At 36.3% G+C, this 22,500-nt stretch overlaps 1 protein-coding gene across 1 annotated transcript in view; it reads right to left on the bottom strand.

Moving 5' to 3' along the window:
* The window catches only part of LOC144959578 (uncharacterized), a 42,831-nt gene extending 31,489 nt beyond the window's left edge, over nt 1-11,342 (bottom strand). The window contains exons 1-3 of the mRNA XM_078892199.1: nt 11,207-11,342; nt 5,546-5,916; nt 1,782-1,949 (exon numbers count right to left, since the gene is read on the bottom strand). Coding sequence (XP_078748325.1) covers nt 1,782-1,949; nt 5,546-5,702 — 325 coding nt within the window. The 5' untranslated portion in view covers nt 5,703-5,916; nt 11,207-11,342. The remainder of the gene's footprint in view (nt 1-1,781; nt 1,950-5,545; nt 5,917-11,206) is intronic.
* Nucleotides 11,343-22,500: the final 11,158 nt, after the last annotated feature.

Raw genomic sequence — 22,500 nt, 5'->3', positions numbered from 1 at the left:
GATCACTGTTCACAAGACATATGAAAAGTTCTAGCCAGCTTGAAGAATAAAAAGTAATGATTTTCTTTGTTTAGAACAAAGATGGCCGCCGTTTCCGGGTGGCGTGACATCAGACTACTGAATCCAATTCCAATTGGATAAAAGGCATCATGGAAAATTATTTTTACTATTATGTTCTCAGTACACTGTCTCATGCGGCTATGTGCATGGTCTAGTGGGATGACACTCGCTTTCGGATCGGAAGGTCCTGGTTTCGAGCCTCGCGTGCGGCATATAGTTGAGTCCTTGGAGAAGGCTCTTTAATTACATTCTCTCACCGTACTCAGGTGTAAAATGAGTACATGGCCGTTAACAGCGGTGTCTGTGTCCGAAAAATTGTAATATCGCATAACAGGCGTCATGTACCGTCCTACATGTTCAATGTTTTTTGTTTTGTTTTTTTGTTTGTTTTGTTGTTTTTTTTCCTTTTTTTTTTTTTTTTGGCCAAGATGCACTTTTTAAAAAATGATTAAAGTAGTCACTGCAAGTGTTAATATAGAGTTAACGTCTATGTTCCCTTAACGTAAACGATCGACCAAAGACTATAGGGAAGAAAACCAGACGTAGCTAGGCGATTGTTTTTACGTTTTGGGTAGATCGTAATCGTTTACCGGTAGTCGTAATCGTTTACCGGTAGTCGTAATCGTTTACCAGCAATCGTAATCGTTTACCAGCAGTCGTAATCGTTTACCAGCAGTCGTAATCGTTTACCAGCAGTCGTAATCGTTTACCAGAAGTCGTAATCGTTTACCGGTAGTCGTAATCGTTTACCAGCAATCGTAATCGTTTACCAGCAGTCGTAATCGTTTACCTGCAGTCGTAATCGTTTACCAGCAGTCGTAATCGTTTACCGGTAGTCGTAATCGTAATCGTTTACCAGAAGTCGCAATCGTAATCGTTTTTCAGCAGTCGTAATCGTAATCGTTTTGCAGCAGTCGTAATTGTAATCGTTTACCAGAAGTCGTAATCGTTTACCTGCAGTCGTAATCGTTTACCAGAAGTCGTAATCGTAATCGTTTTTCAGCAGTCGTAATCGTAATCGTTTTGCAGCAGTCGTAATCGTAATCGTTTACCAGCAGTCGTAATCGTTTACCTGCAGTCGTAATCGTTTACCGGTAGTCGTAATCGTTTACCTGCAGTCGTAATCGTTTACCAGAAGTCGTAATCGTTTACCTGCAGTCGTAATCGTTTACCTGCAGTCGTAATCGTTTACCTGCAGTCGTAATCGTTTACCAGCAGTCGTAATCGTTTACCGGTAGTCGTAATCGTAATCGTTTACCAGAAGTCGCAATCGTAATCGTTTTTCAGCAGTCGTAATCGTAATCGTTTTGCAGCAGTCGTAATTGTAATCGTTTACCAGAAGTCGTAATCGTTTACCTGCAGTCGTAATCGTTTACCAGAAGTCGTAATCGTAATCGTTTTTCAGCAGTCGTAATCGTAATCGTTTTGCAGCAGTCGTAATCGTAATCGTTTACCAGCAGTCGTAATCGTTTACCTGCAGTCGTAATCGTTTACCGGTAGTCGTAATCGTTTACCTGCAGTCGTAATCGTTTACCAGAAGTCGTAATCGTTTACCTGCAGTCGTAATCGTTTACCAGCAGTCGTAATCGTTTACCAGAAGTCGTAATCGTAATCGTTTTTCAGCAGTCGTAATCGTAATCGTTTTGCAGCAGTCGTAATCGTAATCGTTTACCAGCAGTCGTAATCGTTTACCTGCAGCTACTGTCAAATGAAAGACTCACTTGTAAAAAATGCAATCAATTTTTCCGAGTTGATGACGGCCATTCTCCCACCAATCGCTTCGCATATCTCCTCCTGCCTGGCGTATGTCTCTGTATCAAATATCAATTTATAACACGAATTCGTGTCTGGGTAATATTTCCACTCTCCGAGGCAACGGGAATAATTTGCTAAACGGTAGGGGGAAAAATACATAAAAATATATAAATATAAACAACCAACAGTCTATTATTAGGGGGAAATGTTATGTCAGAAATTGCCTCCCCTGGTTGTGTACATTTCAGTTATCTCTATTTATTATTATTATTATCATTATTATTATTATTATTATTATTATTATTATTATTATTATTATTATTATTATTATTATTATTATTATTATTATTATATTATTATTATTATTATTATATATATTATTATTATATCATCATTATTATTATTATTATTATTATTATTATTATTATTATTATTATTATTATTTATTATTATTATTATTATTATTATTATTATTATTATATTATTATTATTATTATTATTATTATTATTATTATTATTATTATTATTATTATTATTATTATTATTATTATTATTATTATTATTATTATTATTATTATTATTATTATTATTATTATTATTATTATTATTATTATTATTATATTATTATTATTTATTATTATTATTATTATTTTATTATTATTATTTATTATTATTATTATTATTATTATTATTATTATTATTATTATTATTATTATTATTATTATTATTATTATTATTATTATTATTATTATATATTATTGTTGTTGTTGTTGTTGTTGTTGTTGTTGTTGTTGTTATTATTATTTATTATTTATTATATTATTATTATTATATTATTATTATTATTGTTGTTGTTGTTGTTGTTGTTGTTGTTGTTGTTGTTGTTGTTGTTGTTATTATTATTATTATTGTTATTATTATCATTATTAGGAGAACACAAGTAAACATTTGAACAATACAAGGGAAAAACCACAGACGTCCATTTTTGAATTTTTTGTGATATCCCTCGTTGAGTGATATCAGGGCATTAACTATAACTATAAACTTTCCCTTTATAAATAGAAACTACAACCATAGCTCTTTAATGGTTGTGTTTGTTTGTTTTTTGTTCAATGTTATTGCTGTAGAGGGGGAATTTATGACGCCTTACATCACTCAAGGGGGCAGTCACGAACATTTTAAAATCTGGACATATGTGGGTTTTGATCTTGGGGAAGGCCACGAGGAACGTGGAGAAGAATTTAAGAAGCTGATATACAGAGAAGTGGTAAGCCATGGAATGAAATTAAAAAGATAGCTCAGGATAGGGAAGGATGGAAACTGTTTGTCTGTGGTCTATACCCTGACCCAGGGTGAAAAAGGCAATGATGATGATGATGATGATGATGATGATGATGATGATGATGATGATGATGATGATGATGATGATGATGATGATGATGATGATGATGATATGTGGGTTTTCCCTTGTACTCTTCATTTGTTTTTGGGGTTGTTTTTTTTTGGACTCGATATGTTTGTAAAAAAGGAACGAAATGAACGTCACTCGGCTTTTTAAAATCATTTTCTTTTAGACTCCATTTTAGTGATAAAGTTCTAACTTCTATCAATTTGACTATAAACGTTGAATGTTACTCATAGTTCTATGTAATGATTATAATACCCTGTCACCGGCTAGCGGATGTTGTGAGTAATTTCCCTATACGTATAGCATCATTAGATCGCTCTCATTTACTTTGGAAACTTTCAATTAACTCGCTCCTTACCAGCCATTTTTTAGAATTTCCCCCGAAAATTCGCACCCATCCAACACAAAAATAGACTTTTATTTTCCTAATCAAACAAAAAGTAACAAGTGCATTCTATACAGAATGTTGTTCAGGAAAGTGATGTCTACAACACAGTGTTTAGTATTTATAGCTGTAATCAAAGCATTTCTTTACATGTTGTGATGTACAAGAGAAATCAGAATGAGAAAATTGTCGGTTGGATCGTAACGTATGTGACGAATTTCCCTATAGTTGGTAAGGAGAGGGTCGATTATGACTAATCTATTCCCTTTGAAAGATTGAAAAAAAACATAATGTTGGCAGCCACGCTTGCTTCACGCATCCAATGATAAAGTTTTTGCCAACTACAGACCTGCCAACTTGAAATGTTTAAAATCCGTAATTTTCAGAGGGAAGAAATAGAAGTTCCTATAATTAACTTTATAAATCAGTATTCTACCCTTATCAGTATTAAATATCCTTCAAAACCCTGAAAAAATGCCTTGTGACACCAACGTTTTATTTTTAACACATTGCATTGAATCAAAAATGTTTAATTATCTCTGCTGTTGAAGCCAAAAATTCGTATTTTTACTATTTTTACGTAGTAGTTGACAGGCCCACAACTAGCACAGACTGATGGAAAATCTAAACGTTATAAATTTTTTTTTCTTTTACAGATTGATACAAGAGTAACATGAAAACCTTTTCTTTACCAAAAAATAATCTCGCCTAACAGGCGGCATGTCCCGTACTTCATGTTAAATATCGATTTTGGCCAGGGACCCCTTGCAAAGCGCTTTGAGCACGTTTAGTGGATATTGCACTGTATAAAAAGCTCAATTATTATTATTATTATTACTATTATTATTATTATTATTATTATTATTATTATTATTATTATTATTATTATTATTATTATTATTATTATTATTATTATTATTATTATTATTATTATTATTAATCGATTATTAACTGCCGTTAGGCTATTTACAAATTTGGCCAGAAATCTGCTCCATCAAACATCAATCGATTTAAATGACCCTCTCCTTGGCAAATACTCTCAAACCCGGGATGTCAACGAAGACTTCGCGAAGTCCCAGGTTCGAGAGCTTGTACCAAGAAAAAGGTCATTTTAAGTGATAGATAATTTATAGGACGAGTTATTTTCTGGCCAAATATCTTGAAACTTTTTGGTTTTCCAGAGTAGGGGACTTAACTCTCTCCTTACCGATCATTTTGAGTATTTTCCCCAAATGGCAGCTTTACAAGCAGAAAAAAAATGTTTTTTTAAACTCAAACAATCTCTCTACAAAGCAACTTTATGTTCTTATTAATTAAACAAAGATCATTGTGATCTACAAAATAAATCTGAATAAGAAAAAATTTATATTTGGTCGTAACAAATGTGACGATTATGCTGTAGGTGGTAAGGAGAGGGTTAAGGGGAAGTAATGCAGTGATTTCTTTGGAAAATGTTTCTCAGTGATAGGTTCATTGTAAAGGGGAAAACTGTGTGCCGCCGTGTGGTATGGCACCCGCTTTCGGATCGGAGGGTATCCTGAGCGGGACTCGATCCCTGGACCTCCAGATCCAAAGGCGAGTGTCAGACCCTCCAGAACACGTAGGCATTTAGAAACAATGTGACCCCACGCCTCGAAGCGGTATTAAGTCTGTGAAAATGGTCAAAATAATTAAATTGTGTCAATGTTTGGTAATTAATTTCAGATCAGAAACTACAACCAATTCTCTACATTAAAAAAAAATCAACATGAATATTTGCGATAAGTTGTATAAATTTCAATTTAAAAAAAAATTCAACTATCAGTGACGCATTCAAAACGAGAGTTGACTTTCTCTCAGATAGCCTTGTACACCAGCTGGAGGAATATTTCTTTCTTTTTTTTTCTTTCTTTTTTTAAAAATAGAAACCCCGACCTTTTCACGTCGAAAAGACCAACCTTTTGGGGGAGTCGTTCCCAAGTCCCTCAGGCCAGTTAAGATCTCAGTCGGACCGTCTTCTTGGAGGAGGTCGTCGCCAAACTGATCTGTTTCCTGGAAGAGCTGGAGGAGGAAGAGGGCAGCCATTGGGAGTAATACCTGAGACCAGGACCTCATGCCATCTAATCAAAGACAGATCCTCAAAGATACCATGTGAGTTTGGCACGAGAGGCATCACATAATATCTCTTTTTTTGCAATGGCTTTGGAGTCTGTTGTTGGTCCTGTTGTTTTTTTTTTCTTCTGTTGATAGGTGTGAAGGTCTGGGGGTAGGGTAGGGATGTCTAATGTGTTGGGTTCGTTTCCTTGTCTTGTGAGTAGTTCTCTTGTATCTGTGAATAGTTGATAAGAATTATGAATTGGGAAAATGTAGTAGACAACCATCTTTTAAAGGTATCATTAATTAAATAAATAAAAAAAATAAATAAATAAATATATTAAAAAATAAATGAATAATGGAATAAAAACTTGAGATTTTATGTAGAGCAATTTCCACTAAACGTGCTCAAGGAATTTATAAGGGGTTCCAAGCTAACAGAAACACTTAACATGTAGAACGAGACGAGACGTCCGATATTACAACTTGTCATCCGACAGAGGCAACGCTGTTAACAGCCATGCACTCATTTAACACCTGAGCGCGGTGAGAGAATGAGAAGAAAGAGCCTTTTCCAAGGAAAGCAATGCGCCGCACAGAGCGGGTCTCGACCCCTGGACTTTTTTGATCTGAAGGCGAGTGCCATACCATGAGACCACACAGCCGCTGCTGCACCATGATAGTAAAGTAGGGAGAGATGAGTTGGTCTCTAGATGTTTACAATGGGGGCGAGCTTTATTACCTTTACAGAATGGTGTGGAAATGCCAGTATTTGCGACATTAAGAAAATTGATCGGATAATTGATAAAGCCAGGAGTTATACTCACCCAAATTCCAATGTGGAAGAACTGTTCAAGAGATTTTGTCTAAGTAAAATGGAGAAAGTTATGAAGGACGGCGATCAACCCCTTCACAAATATATTTTCGAGGTCATTGGTCACATTGGAATATATGCTTAGGAAATGACCCACAGAGTAAAAAGTGTCCACAGTTTGAGAAATATCCAACATCACAATTGGTCATTTTGTTCAGCGTGACTCATGGGTATGTTTACAATTTTCATAAACACACACAAAACGCGTGTTTACATTTATTGAGAAATGTCCAATCCTTGTACAGCAACAAATCATGTGATCGATGACTAGGTTGGACGAAAACATGGATATAGATCGCTCCCATTGAACTATCTTTAAGGTCAAAGGGGGACAGCGTGGCTCAGTGGTACGGTCTTTGCTTCGCACTCGAAAGGTACCGAGTTCGATCACCCACCGCGCTGTGTGGCCTTGAGCAAGTCGCCTCGCCCTCGCTCAATTTGCGGCACTGAATTCCGGCTGACGCCTGGGTTATTCCAGTTTTGCCTTGGAATAGACCCTAAAGACAAATTACGCCTTGGGGGATGAATAAATGGATTTTTTTTTAATGAGATAAGAGATAGAGTCCATCAGAGCCATGAGACTCAAGGAGCCGGAATTTGTCCCCGTTTTCTATAGCGTGAAAATGGACAATAGTAAATTCTTGCTTCTACCCTTTGGATAGGATGCCACTCTATCGCAAAGTACTTTCCGACAGCTCTGACAGTACCAGTTACCCAATCACTACTGGGTGGACAAGGAGGTAGGGGGGGGGGGGTTCAGAATAAGTCTCGACTGGACCCGAGATCGATCTTGGTATCTTTGCGTGTGAAGCGAATGCTCTACCAACAGAGTTATCGGGACCCCCCCCCCCCCCCGGTTCCTTTTTTTCACATCTTTATTTTATATTATTTGCGAAGCGTATAAAAAGCTGCTGTAAATGTTGCTGCTCGAAGCTCGAAAAAATAAATGATAACGTGAAGTTGAATGTAAGCTTCAATTTAATAACAAAAACAGATCAAATGAACGTTTAGGTTTCCCTTTTATCAACACAACAGGATGAATGAAACACCACAGATAAATGAGATGATGTGGTAGTGGCGTAGTTAAGATAAATCTGAGATGAATCTTAACTACGCCACTACCACATCATCTCATTTATCTGTAGTGTTTCATTCATCCTGTTTTGTCGACAAAGGGGAAACCCGAAACGTTAATTCGATCTGTTTTTGTTATTAAATTGAAGCTTACATTCAATTTCACAATATTATTCAAACTTGTTTACATCACGCTGGTACTAGAATGAGACCCAGCTACCCAGTCACTGTTTGGCGGACAGAAGGGTCGGAAGAAAGATTCGACGTTCCGTGGGATCGATCCCGGTCCCTTTGTGTGTGAAGTGAGTGCTCTATCAACTGAGCTATCGGGACATCAATTTTACAAGACTGTGAGGCTGGGGTTGAATTTCAGCACATTCTTAAGTTAAATGATAGGACAAAGAAGTCTTGACATTTAAAGTGTATTAGTCTGTGCTTGAGAACATGGTCCCCCCCCCCCCCCCGCGCCACATTTATCTAATTACGTTGTCAGACGAGGAATGAGCTCCTTCTACTTTTTCCGGTTCCAAACTCATTGGAAGTGTATATGCAACCAGTCCTTCGGAAGGCCAATAATGAATAGGTCACCAACATGACGTTCTCTCTCTTATAACTTTTCCGCCGGTGACCTCACAGACTATGGGTGACGTCCAATCAAGGGACGCTACTCTTCCGCTAATCTCATTCCCTATAGGCAGGTTCTAAGAATTATGAAACGTTAACTCACTCAACCCTAACACCGACTATATCCGTAGTTTACCCGGGGTTACTTTTACCCCATGCCTATTTATTACTTTTCTTTCTGAGACAAATTATAGGCGTACTATAAAAGCTAATGTTTTTATATTTTACATGTGAATGGTAGTTGAATAAAACTTTCTATGTACATGCTCATTTTAATACATTTTTTCCAATTGGATGCAGTAGTCTTATGTCACGCGGCCCGGCAAAGTCGGCCATCTTGGTTCTAAACAAAGAAAATCATTACTTTTTATTCCACATGCTGGCTAGAACATTTCATATGCCTTGTGATCAGATTGTGTAAAAGTCAAAACATGATCAAATTTATGTGTTTTTCCCCCCTCTGGATACGCTTTTATGCTCGCCGGAGAAATATTTCATACGGGCGTCCGCCATTGTTCCGTTAGTTTAGAGCCAGTGTTACTGAGTTACCATGCGTCATTAGAAAGGAAGTGACGTTGAAGAGTATTATGAAAAGTATTTGTTTGTTTGTTGCTTTAGGTCTCTTCCAACACAATTGAGGTTATATGAGAGACCGCTGAAACAAAAAAACAAGCAATCTAACAAAAATAGTACAAATGTCAATCAAAATCATAACCTAAAGATATCATAAGCTAAATTATAAATAACCAAGAACAAACAGAAGATTTACAGAGAAAAAAAATATCCCCTGTCAAAAATACAATCACAAACCAAAGAAGCAGGATAGGCTAGTAAAGAGAAGAAGAAACGACATCACTATCGGATCGTACACCCAAGCGAACATCATAGGTATGAAAAGTAGCAAAAAATCTCTAGTTGAGAGAGTTAAAAGAGCGATGTTGGATGATCTTTCATGACGACCAGCACAATTTAGTTAAACTGGATAATAAGAAATCATCACTCTGATGACACCAAGGAGATCAATAGGATTCAATAGTCTGATGTCACTTCCGCCCAGAAACCAGCAGCTTGGTTCTAAACATAGAAAAACCGTACTTTTTATTCTTCATGCTGGCTAGAACTTTTTTCATATGTCATTTTATCAGAATGTATAAAAGTCAAAAACATGATCAGATTTGTAATTTTTTTCTCCTCCGGATACACTTTTATGCTCGTCGGAGAAGTATATTTCATTAGGTCGTCCGCCATTGTTCCGATAGTTTAGAACCAGTTACTAAAAAAATGAGCTTTATATAGCGCAATATCCACTAAATGTGCTCAAAGCGCTTTACAAGGTGTCCTTGGTCAACAGGAACATTTAACATGTAGGACGATATTAAAACTTTTCGGACAAAGACAACGCTGTTAACGCCCAGGTACTCATTTTACTAAGTTACCATGCGTCTTTACGAGGGAAGTGACGTCACGACTGTTGAAGCCTATTACACCAGCCCTGTATCCAGCCCTCCGAAAAAGTGGTTCTACACTATCAGTGAAAACGGAACCAATGATTTGACATCACAGGTTTTTTCCATGTTTATCTAAACTTCGTTGTTTTGTTTTTTTTTTTTTTGTTTTTTTTTTGTTTTTTTTTTTGTTTTTTGTTTTTTTTTTTTTTTGTTTTTGTTGTCTTCTCTTAAATCCCCAGGTCTGACAATATAAAAACCTTTTAAAAAATAAAAATGAAAATAAAATTAAATTCCCTTTATTCATCCCCATGGGGAAATATATTTGTCTTTAGGGTATATTCTAAGCGAAGACTGGAATAACCCAGGCGTCAGCCGCAATGCACCGCCGCAAAGTAAGCTAGGGCGAGCTGGGCTTGCTCAAGGCCACATAACGAGGCGGGTAGTCGAACTCGGTACCTTTTGGGTAAGAAGCAAAGACCGTATCGCTGAGCTATGCTACCCCACATAGCCGCACAGTGTGATGGTGACGACGTGAAATAAAAGTAGGTCATCGTATAGATAGTATGCATTTGGCTAAGAAGTTCACAACATTGCCATCCGGAAGTAATACTGGTCAACACACAAAACGGTGTGTAACCTTGAAGGTTTATAGTCTGGTTAATACAGTTTAGTGAGAAGTACTCATAAACGCGGATGGCAAAAAAATAAATAAATAAAAACAATAACAAAGACATGAGTGACGTCATCTCGAACTGTCTATAGATAGAATGAAGTTGATGTCACTGGAGTATTTGTTATTGTTTTTTACCATCCATGTTTATGAGTAATTCTCACTTTACTGTATTATCCAGACTATAAGCGTTCATGGTTACACATAGTTTTGTGTATTGACCCGTTAAACTTCCGGATGGCAATGTTGTGAGCTTATTAGCGTTTTATAAAATGCATAACATATTGGAATAGGGTAAGTCATATGTCTTAGTAAAGGTGCAAGGGTGTTTGTTTTTCCTATTAGAGTTAGTTAAGGGTAATAGGATTTATTTTTTTATAGGGGAGTGGAGGGAATATTTGGGTTGTTTCCCGTAGCACGAGGAGCTTTTGGAAGGCCTCCCACAGTTTGTATTCAGTAATTCTGACCAACCAGGAGGTCTTCCGAATGCTCCTACATCCCCAGTATACTTGTTTCTTTATAATGTTTAAGTATGTTTGGGAGGTGGGAACTTTTTTTTTTTATAATGTTCTATAAGGGTGTTTGGAAGGGTGGGGGGAGACTTTTAAAAAAGTTTCTTCCCTCCCAAGGCCCCATACTAGACCATTATTTTTTTTTTAAAACAAGATTACTGGGGATGTAGGAGCTTTCGGAAGGCCTCTCGACCAACATGTCTAGACTAACAAAAGACAGAAGACAAGATCTAATCTATCAAATCTCCATATAGTTGTAAAAAAAAAAAAACCCAAATTAGTAGCAATCCTTTTTGTTTATAATTCAACCACCTAATACTTACAAAACTAACAAGAATTCATTGTTGTTTCGGGATTTTTGGAATTCAACGCGTTATGACATTTGATAAACAAATTATCCCCAGCCTTGCATTGAATATCTGAAATAATTTACACGATAGCGATCATATTTCATCAAAGTGAGACAGGAAACCATTACTTGTACAGGACAGTGCGCACCGTTTAACATTTACTAGGTCGAGATTGTCCATAGTTTAAAATATAGATTTGATTTTAGGATTGCATTCGTGTTCACACGAAATCTATTATTATTATTATTATTATTATTATTATTATTATTATTATTATTATTATTATTATTATTATTATTATTATTATTATTATTATTATTATTATTATTATTATTATTATTATTATCATTATTGTTATTATTATCATTATTATTATTGTTATTATTATCATTATTATTATCATTATTGTTATTATTATTATTATTATTATTATTATTATTATTATTATTATTATTATTATTATTATTATTATTATTATTATTATTATTGTTATTATTATTACTATTATTATTATTATTATTATTATTATTATTATTATTATTATTATTATTATTATCATTATTATTATCATCATCATCATCATTATTTATTATTATTATTATTATTATTATTATTTATTATTATTATTATTATTATTATTATTATTATTATTATTATCATCATTATTGTTATTATTATCATTATTATTATTGTTATTATTATTCATTATTATTATCATTATTGTTATTATTATTATTATTATTATTATTATTATTATTGTTATTATTATTATTATTATTATTATTATTATTATTATTATTATTATTATTATTATTATTATTATTATTATTATTTATTATTATTATTATATTATTATTATCATTCATCATCATCATTATTATTATTATTATTATTTTTATTATTATTATTATTATTATTATTATTATTATTATTATTATTATTATTATTATTATTATTATTATTATTATTATCATTATCATTATTATTATTATTCTTATTCGTCTTCTTCTTCTTCTTCTTCTTCTTCTTCTTATTATTATTATTATTATTATTATTATTATTATTAGTATTATCATTATTATTATTATTATTATTATTATTATTATTATTATTATCATCATCATCACCATCATCATCATCATCATCATCATTATTATTATTATTATTATTATTATTATTATTATTATTATTATTATTATTATTATTATTTGATATAGTGCCAGTATCCACAAAGGTGTTTTATAATAGTTTTTTTTGGTATCACACAAATTCATTCAGTCGACTACAAAATCACCACAGCACACACACACACACACACACACACACACACACATCTTGTTTGAATTTCACATAGAATCACGATAAGCAGAGTAAAAAACAAAGATTGTTTTTTTAAATGACGTTTGAAGACTGGTAGACTTTCACATTGTCGGGGTTTTTACGTTAAAGAATTCCATCAGATTGGAGTCGAAATTGCAAAACCTATGTTTGTATCTTGCCTGTGTATATCTGAAGAACTAAGAAATAGAGCAGTGCCATCCGTACTAAAGTCACAACAAGATCGGGTACGAAGGAAAGACCGTACCTCTGAGCCACTCTGCCCCGTATGATAACGGTGCTATGTAGGGATAATACTCTTCAACAGTCGTAACGTCATTTCCTTCCTAATGACGCATGGGAACTTAGTAACACTGGCTCTAAACTATCGGAACAATGGCGGACGCCGTATGAAATATTTCTCCGGCGAGCATAAAAGCGTATCCAGAGGGAAAAAAACCCCATAAATTTAATCATGTTTTGACTTTTACACATTCTGATCACAAGGCATATGAAAAGTTCTAGCCAGCATGAAGAATAAAAAGTAATGATTTTCTTTGTTTAGAACCAAGATGGCCGCCGTTGCCGTGCGGCGTGACATCAGACTACTGAATCCATGGAATTTGGGCTCAATATATGTCCACGTGTCTAACTTTGTAGGTCTGATAAGCGGGCGCAATAAAGGGCTTGATTTAGAGCTGGTGTAATGACAATAGACAATAAATTACGTTGGTTTGAGTGTATTTTCATAATTGCAATGAGCCCATAAAAATTTAGGTTATGAGACCTGCAAATAAGTAAACGTCTGACTATGTATTTTAATAGGAAAGGTAAAGGACGAAGAAACAACATTTTATATTTCTGATATATTTAACTCTCTCCTTACCAGATATTTTCAGAATTTGACCCGAAACTTCACACTTACCCAACACAAAAATATTTTTTCAAGCAGAATTGTAACGAGTATATTCTATATTTTGTTCAGAAGCATGAGCTCCGCAACACAGTGTCGAGTTTTTGTATTTTTTGCTATAACTAACAACAACAAAACGAAATCAGAACAAGAAAAGTGTTGGTTACATCGCAACGAATGTGACGATTTTCATTTACGTTATAAGGAGAGGGTTAAAACATCAATTTTAGTTCAATGGAACTGTTTCATTGCGTCTGGTGCCATGATGATACGAATGGTCTCATATCTATACGGAATGAGATTAGCGGAAGAGTAGCGTCCCTTGATTGGACGTCACCCATAGCCTGTGACGTCACCGGAGGAAAAGTTATTAGAGAGAGAACGTCATGCTGGTTGTGCGCATGCGTCTCTCGTCCTCGCTTCCGGTGAAAGCGGCTTGAGACACTTCAAAACCAAATTGACGGTCACTCTGTAAGGTGGCGTCCAATCAAGGGACGCTACTCTTCCGCTAATCTCATTCCCTATATATGAAGAGTGATTTTACAAAACCTCCTAACTCCGTTTTTCTCTTTTTTGAGATAATGAGAATTACTTCCTCTACAATTTACGATACAACCAACATTTTTCTTATTCAAATGTCTCTTGTACATCATTAAAAAATTTCAGAAAATGAACAGTTTGTTGTAGAGTTATGTTTTGCTAAAGAAATTTTTTATCGAAAGAACTTACTGCTATTGTGTTTGAGTGATAAAAAATATATTTTTGTGTTAGTTGTGTGTGAAGTTTTGGGGAAATCCTGAAAATGGCTGGTAAGGAGAAGGTTGTTAACAGACGGTTGTTGTAATCACGTCTTTCAATCTGTAGGGAATGAGATTAGCGAAAGAGTAGCGTCCCTTGATTGGACGTCACGGCGGAAAAGTTATTAGAGAGAGAACGTCATGCTGGTTGTGCGCATGCGTCTCTCGTCCTCGCTTCCGGTGAAAGCGGTTTGAGACATATGCGCAGAACCAAATTGACGTTCTCTCTGTAAGGTGACGTCCAATCAAGGGACGCTACTCTTCCGCTAATCTCATTCCCTATATATGACTCCGTTTTTCTCTATTTTGAGATAATGAGAATTATTTCCTCTACAATTTATGATACAACCAACATTTTTCATTTCAAATGTCTCTTGTACATCATACCAATTTCAGAAAATGAACCGTTTGTTGTATAGTATGTTTTGCTAAAGAATTTTTTTATCGCAAGTACTTACTGCTATTGTGTTTGAGTGATAGAAAATATATTTTTGTGTTAGTTGTGTGTGAAGTTTTGGGGAAATCCTGAAAATGGCTGGTAAGGAGAGGGTTGTTAACAGACGGTTGTTGTAACCACGTATTCCAATCTATAGGGAATGAGATTAGCGGAAGAGTAGCGTCCCTTGATTGGACGTCACGGCGGAAAAGTTATTAGAGAGAGAACGTCATGCTGGTTGTGCGCATGCGTCTCTCGTCCTCCCTTCCGGTGAAAGTGGCTTGAGACACATGCGCAAAACCAAATTAACGTTCTCTCTGTAAGGTGACGTCCAATCAAGGGACGCTACTCTTCCGCTAATCGCATTCCCTATAGGGAAAACAGAATATCTTTGAATCATGTGATTCCTGCTCTTGCCCTTTTCCTCACGTTGGACGGATTAAATCGCCACACACAGAAGTCCGATAAAGACAGACGTTTATTAAGAAACAACAATAATAATGAAATAATATAGCGCCTGTCACATAGACTGTGGATCTAGGCGTACAAGAGGTTTGATCAACGGGCCGTCGATATTTATATATATATATATATATATATATATATATATATATATATATATATATATATATATAAATTTATTTTCATATGCTCTAACCTAAATTAGCGAGCACTCTCGTACCTACAAGTACCCACCAATACTCATATATATATATATATATATATATATATATATATATATATATATATATATATATATATATATAATCACAAATAACACGACATCAAGTTCATATATAAATGTCCGAACAGTTTATAGAATTATCACAATTTGGAGAGAAAATATCGGAGCACACAACAACACGTCTTGCCTGTTAGTGTGTTACACAGAGGTGAGTGAGGACAGTTGTAAACATGAAGTTAAAAGCAGCGAAGATAATACCAAAAGTCGATTGACACAGCCGTGGCTGTGCCAAAGGCTATGTGTGTAGTTCCGGTTGTGCCAAAAGCTATAATGTGTGTAGTTCCGGTTGTGCCAAAAGCTATAATGTGTGTAGTTCCGGTTGTGCCAAAAGCTATACTGTGTGTAGTTCCGGTTGTGCCAAATGCTATAATGTGTGTAGTTCCGGTTGTGCCAAAAGCTATAATGTGTATAGTTCCGGCTGTGCTAAAAGTTATGTGTGTAGTTCCATGTTGGTGTTTAGGAAATATTTAGCCATGTCAGTGATTGAGAAACCAGGCATGCGCAGTCGATCTATAGAGTACGGTTCAAGCACTCTTCTTTTCACCGGTTGCCACGTATACTTGGAGCCAAGTAGATTGCAGTGGGATGAACAATTTGGACTAAACCACCAACCTATTCCATTTAAGGCCGCGCAGTTTTCCAGCTCGTTCTCATCGTGGTCCACATCAAACGTGGAGAATTTTGTGTTGTTCGAGAGTTTCAAACAGAAATGTTCAGAATGTGTTTGGAAATCCCCTTGAAGATTGTATCGGGAATACGTAAGCTTGTACCCGTCAGGTTTGTCTGTGAGTTTGACGTCGTAAAAGTAAGCAATTTTCACATAACGATTTTGTTTTGTGTTTACATTAATATAAATAATACTCGACTCAACAGTTGTAGCAATTATGCTGTGAAGCAATTTCAGTCCTATCCAATACGAATCGGCGGATTCAAACTCGGAACCATATTCTTCCCAGGTTTTGTTGAAAGCTCCTTCAGTCTTTGAGTTCACGGAAACGCGTACTCTAGTCTCTCCATTTCCATAAATGTTGCAATAAATCAATCGTTTTGATTGGTTGAAACCGGGCCAGGGTTTTAAATACACACTGCCTGCAAACGGTCGGATCCCAGTGTTTGATAAGTCTCGGCAATTGCGGGGAACAGCAGTGCACATTGGACCGATCATAACGTCAGGTTTTGCGTCTGCTCCAACACAGATACAGGTTTGATTTGCGTCACTCCAAACACCAGCGTTTGCGCATGTGCGGTATTTTCTGTAAAATGTATGCGTCCAATCTTCGACGTCACCGGAGCAATTTTCATTTGTCAAATACTCTTTATGAAGGTAGCACGCTGCTTTTCCGTGAGAATTTTCACTTGAGAAATTTGAAGCTTGATTATACGGGGCTTGATCTCGGTGAATAATTTCACTTGAGTTATTTGAATCTTGATCTTGGTGAGAATTTTCACTTGAGTAATAATAATATGACGATTGGTTTTGCCGGTATTCAACACTAAACCCAATGCAGTCTTCCTCATTTTGGCAAAGCCTGGCACAGGCCAATGAACTTACGTCATAGTCAACCACGATTCTGGAGTACCCGTGCATAAGTCTATGGGATAAGAAAAACAATCTCTCTCGCTTAAACTCATGAATGTCAGCACTGACGGTATAGGACGCGAACATTATCAGCAATGTGAGGTAGACAAAGCCATAAGCCATGTCTGGATCAATCGTTTGATTTTGTTTCCTTGTTATTTAATCACTAATTACTCATTCCATACTTCATTTTACATTACAAATAAATATCTTTTCGCTGGGACGTCGGGGCCAAATAAATTATCTCCATCTGTCTCAAATCTGAATAAAGATGAATGTTATAATAGAAAAAATATCCATGAATAGTGCTCTGTTTTAGACAGGGTGATTTTGTACAGAAAGGATCTGATTAAACGTGTTTAATGGAATGTTTTTGTGCTCTGCTCTCGTAACTTGACAGATATGACGTCATCTGGGTTTTTTTTTCTTTCAGCTTTGAATGGGAGTTATTGTAATAATAGAAATTCATCAGACTGTAGATAACAATACGACACTCCGGGTGTATCAACAACAATACAATACTATGAGTATATCACTAGCAATACAATACTATGGGTATATCAACAGCAATACAATACTATGGGTATATCAACAGCAATACAATACTACGGGTATATCAACAGCAATACAATACTACGGGTATATCAACAGCAATACAATACTACGGGTATATCAACAGCAATACAATACTACGGGTATATCAACAGCAATACAATACTACGGGTATATCAACAACAATACAAATCCCCGGGTATATCAACAGCAATAAAATACTATGGGTATATCAACAGCAATACCTACTCCGGGTGTATCAACAGCAATACAATACCACGGGTATATCAACAGCAATACAATATTATGGGTATATCAACCGCAAAACAATACTACGGGTATATCAACAACAATACAAATCCCCGGGTATATCAACAGCAATACAATACTATGGGTATATCAATAACAATACAAGACTACGGGTATATGAACAACAATACAAATCTCCGGGTATATCAAATCAAATTGCTTCTAATTGTTCTAGCACTTATTTGCTTATCAATTTTTTATAACAAATTAATTTTGAAAAAAAAACCCCAAGTCAAACTAAAAACTTTGTGACGACTTATTGAAAAACCAAACTTAGCACAGACGTCATGTGAGTCGATGGTGTCGGATGTCACACAACTGTTCTATTATCTCCCTTTCCAATGCCTTATATTCTGGTACACCGAATCGAAATTCTGTTTGAAGACTTCGTGGTTGTATAGTATTCATTGTTAATGAGTTCTACTACAAAAGACATAACATGTACAGAGAGGGATAGAGAGAGAGAGAGAGGGAGAGAGAGAGAGAGAGAGAGAGAGAGAGAGGGAGAGAGAGAGAGAGCGAGGGAGAGAGAGACACAGAGAGAGACAGAGAGAGAGAGATATTATTATAATATTTAGCACGATATTATAGTCAGTCTACATCGAGATAGATAAAGAGAGAGAGAGAGAGATAGATAGATAGAGAGATAGATAGATAGATAGATAGATAGATAGATAGATAGATAGATAGATAGATAGATAGATAGATAGATAGATAGATAGATAGATAGATAGATAGATAGATAGATAGATAGATAGTTAGAGACAGAGAGAAAGAAGGATAGAGAGAGAGAGAGAGCATGACACAAACAATCCTCTTGTCCATTGAAATTAATATTAATGTAAATGGTTTGAAATTATTTGTTTTGTATTTGTACCAATCAGGTAGTTAACCCCGATTTTATCCCAAACCAACAACCCGACAATATTCTATAGACCAGTTATCTCGACAGTTTTACTCTCCCCTTACCAGTCATTTTCAGGATTTTCCCCAAACCTTCACACCCAACTAACAAAATAAAAAAAAATTATCCCCCAAAAACAGGCAGTAAGTTCTTGCCATACAGATTTTTCTTTAGCAAGACTTGATCTACAACACACTGTGTTCTTTTTCTTTAAATTTTATGACGTACAAAAGAAATTTGAATAAGAAAAATGTTGGTTGTATCGAAACGAATGTGATGATTTTCCTATAGATAGAATGAAGTTGACGTCACTTGGGTCTTTGTTATTGTTTTTTTTTTTGCCATCCACTATTAGGAGTAATACTCACTAAAGTGTATTTTCCAGACTATAAAAGTTCAAGGTTACACAGAGTTTTGTGTTATAGGGAATGAGATTAGCGGAAGAGTAGCGTCCCTTGATTGGACGTCACCTATAGTCTGTGACGTCACCGGCGGAAAAGTTATTAGAGAGAGAACGTCATGTTGGTTGTGCGCATGCGTCTCTCGTCCTCGCTTCCGGTGAAAGCGGCTTGAGACACTTCAAAACCAAATTGACGTTCACTCTGTAACGTGACGTCCAATCAAGGGACGCTACTCTTCCGCTAATCTCATTCCCTATAGTTGGTAAGGGGAGAGTTAAAGGCAAAATATAGATATGACGTCAATGCCAGCCCATCACACCTGGTTGTGTCAATCGTCATCACAAGAAGATACAACTCTCCCATAGTGGGCAGGGAGGTACATGCTGTGTCTTCTATCCCCCCATACTCCTGACCTCTCATAGTGGGCAGGGAGGTACATGTTGTGTCTTCTATCCCCCCCCCATACTCCTGACCTCCCATAGTGGGCAGGGAGGTACATGCTGTGTCTTCTATCCCCCCATAGTCCTGACCTCCCATAGCGGGCAGGGAGGTACATGCTGTGTCTTCTATCCCCCCAACTCGTTTTCCAATTGTTTCCTGTCGTTGTCTTGGAATGAAATTACTCAGTTTTGTCCTGATACTTGCCGGAGTTTCTTGGCTGGGAGGGAAACAGTCGAATTAATAGTTCTAGTTTTGGGAGATGATATGTTTTTCCTTGTAAATCATCTCTCTGTTATGCATTGTATTATGTTTAGTTTACATATTATATGATTTGTAAACATTTGAGTGTATTCCTCTAAGTTGGACCTGTGCTTGTGTCTGGATGAGACTTTTAAGTGATCTCAAACTAAATACTTTGACGGTATGCTCTTGGAATCTGCATCTGTTCCCTGTTTGAACCAGTTCCTCTTTGTCTCACCTTTTCTTTTGTGCTTTAATTGTTATTCTAGAACTTTTTACTATCCAATTGTCTTCCTTTTTACTGACGCTGAAATGACCTTAATGTGTTGCAAGCGCCTTAAAACGCTTAAAACCAAAAACAAACAAACAGTGAATGAATGAATGAATGAATGAATGAATGAATGAATTTATATAGCGCCTAGATCCACAATGTGCTCAGAACAAGCTACATCTATTTTGGATTGGATTGTGTAATATATAAACATGTCAATAGGAAACAATAGTCTGATGTCACGTCCGCCCTGCAACCAGCAGCTTGGTTCTAAACAAAGGAAATCGGTACTTTTTATTCTTCATGCTCTCTAGCACTTTTTCACATGTCATGTGATCAAATTATATAAAAGTCAAAACATGATCAGATTTATAATGGGATTTTTTTTTCCTTTGGATATACTTTTATGCTCGTCGGAGAAGTATTTCATCAGGGCTGTGATAGAGATAATGGCATCTGCCAGAGTTTTGATAGTTTAGAACCAGTTGCTATGCACGAGGGAAGTAACGTCACGACTATTGAATCCTATTGCGCTTAAATTTATGTTGGTAACAACAAGATATGAAGTGAGTAGAAAAGTGCCAGAAGACAATAGAGAATAAAAAATTTTTTCGCGGCGGTGGTGGGGTTTGAACCTGCGACCTTATTGGTACGACAACTCCGCCTGGCAGGTGAGAGCGTGGCTCTACCGTGTGAGCTATCCACGAACACAAAAATATTCGTTTCAAACCCAAAGTCATTTCTAGATCCCTCTCTCACCCACTTCTTGAGATCGCCGATTCGTTCGCCACCATCGCGAAGTAATTTTGACCAGCAGTTAAGCTTAATAGCCAATATTCTCATCACAAACATATAACATAGAAACGATTGAGACATTGAGTATGCTCCGGTGTATGGGGTGAATTTTTAATTCAGAAAAGTGAGTGGAGCAGGCACTTATGTTGGTAACAACAAGATATGAAGTGAGTAGGCAAAAAAAAAAAAAATTTTACTCTCTATTGTCTTCTGGCACTTTTCTACTCACTTCATATCTTGTTGTTACCAACATAAGTGCCTGCTCCACTCACTTTTCTGAATTAAAAATTCACCCCATACACCGGAGCATACTCAATGTCTCAATCGTTTCTATGTTATATGTTTGTGATGAGAATATTGGCTATTAAGCTTAACTGCTGGTCAAAATTACTTCGCGATGGTGGCGAACGAATCGGCGATCTCAAGAAGTGGGTGAGAGAGGGATCTAGAAATGACTTTGGGTTTGAAACGAATATTTTTGTGTTCGTGGATAGCTCACACGGTAGAGCCACGCTCTCACCTGCCAGGCGGAGTTGTCGTACCAATAAGGTCGCAGGTTCAAACCCCACCACCGCCGCGAAAAAATTTTTTATTCTCTATTGTCTTCTGGCACTTTTCTACTCACTTCATATCTTGCGCTTAAATTTGCGCCTCTGTAAGAGGAGACATTGGGTGGCTGCGAATCGGCTTCGGTCGATGAGCTGCCTGACAGAAAGTGCGCTTCATCAGTCGGGACTTTCCACCTGTCCTACATGTACCCGATGTGGGCAAGAACCTGAAACGACAGAGCATCTAGTTGAAGGGTGTGTTGTGACGATGCTACCGGGAGGATTCGCGACGGTGCACGAATGCGGACCGGACTTTGCTGATTGGGTTGATCGTCATAACATAGTAGTGTGAGAACCATAGGAGGCTGCTGCCTCTGATTATCAAACTACTTAGGATTAATAATACAATTTTATTGCTCCATAATGTCTGGACATAAAAGTGTGTTTTGACAGGAAATTGTCAACAAATTAGTGACAACAACAAAACACAATAAATAGAACATTGACATCTGAAGCATCAAAGGAAATGGCCTGACTCGGACATCAAAGTGATCTGTCGGGAGAGAAGGATCGGTCAATGAGCTTTTATATAGCGCAACATTCACTAAACCTGCTCAAAGCGCTTTACAAGGTGTCCCTGACAAACAGACACACTTAACATGTAGTGCACGACATGGCGCCTGTTAAGCGCTACTATAATTATTTTTTTTTACGGACAGAACAACCCTGTTAACGGCCAAGTACTCATTTTACACCTGAGTACGGTGAGATAATGTGAGTAAAGAACTGTTTCCAAGGACTGAACTATGCGCCTAGCGAGGCTCGAACCCAAGACCTTCCGATACGAAAGCGAGTGTCATATCACAAAACCACATAGCCGAAATTATTGACGTTTATAAAATAAATAAAATTACCTTTATTCATCCTTTAGGGGAAATTTGTCTAAGGTTTATTATAAAAAAGGAAGACTGGAATAAGCCATGCGTCAGCCGCAGTGCAGCGCCGAAAATTGAGCACCA

This window comes from Berghia stephanieae, chromosome 14 (genome assembly GCF_034508935.2).
Source record: "Berghia stephanieae isolate SIO BIC M18660-M18661 chromosome 14, UCSD_Bste_1.3, whole genome shotgun sequence".
In the NCBI taxonomy this organism is placed as follows: domain Eukaryota; kingdom Metazoa; phylum Mollusca; class Gastropoda; order Nudibranchia; family Aeolidiidae; genus Berghia; species Berghia stephanieae.
This window is presented reverse-complemented; position numbering and strand designations above follow the sequence as displayed.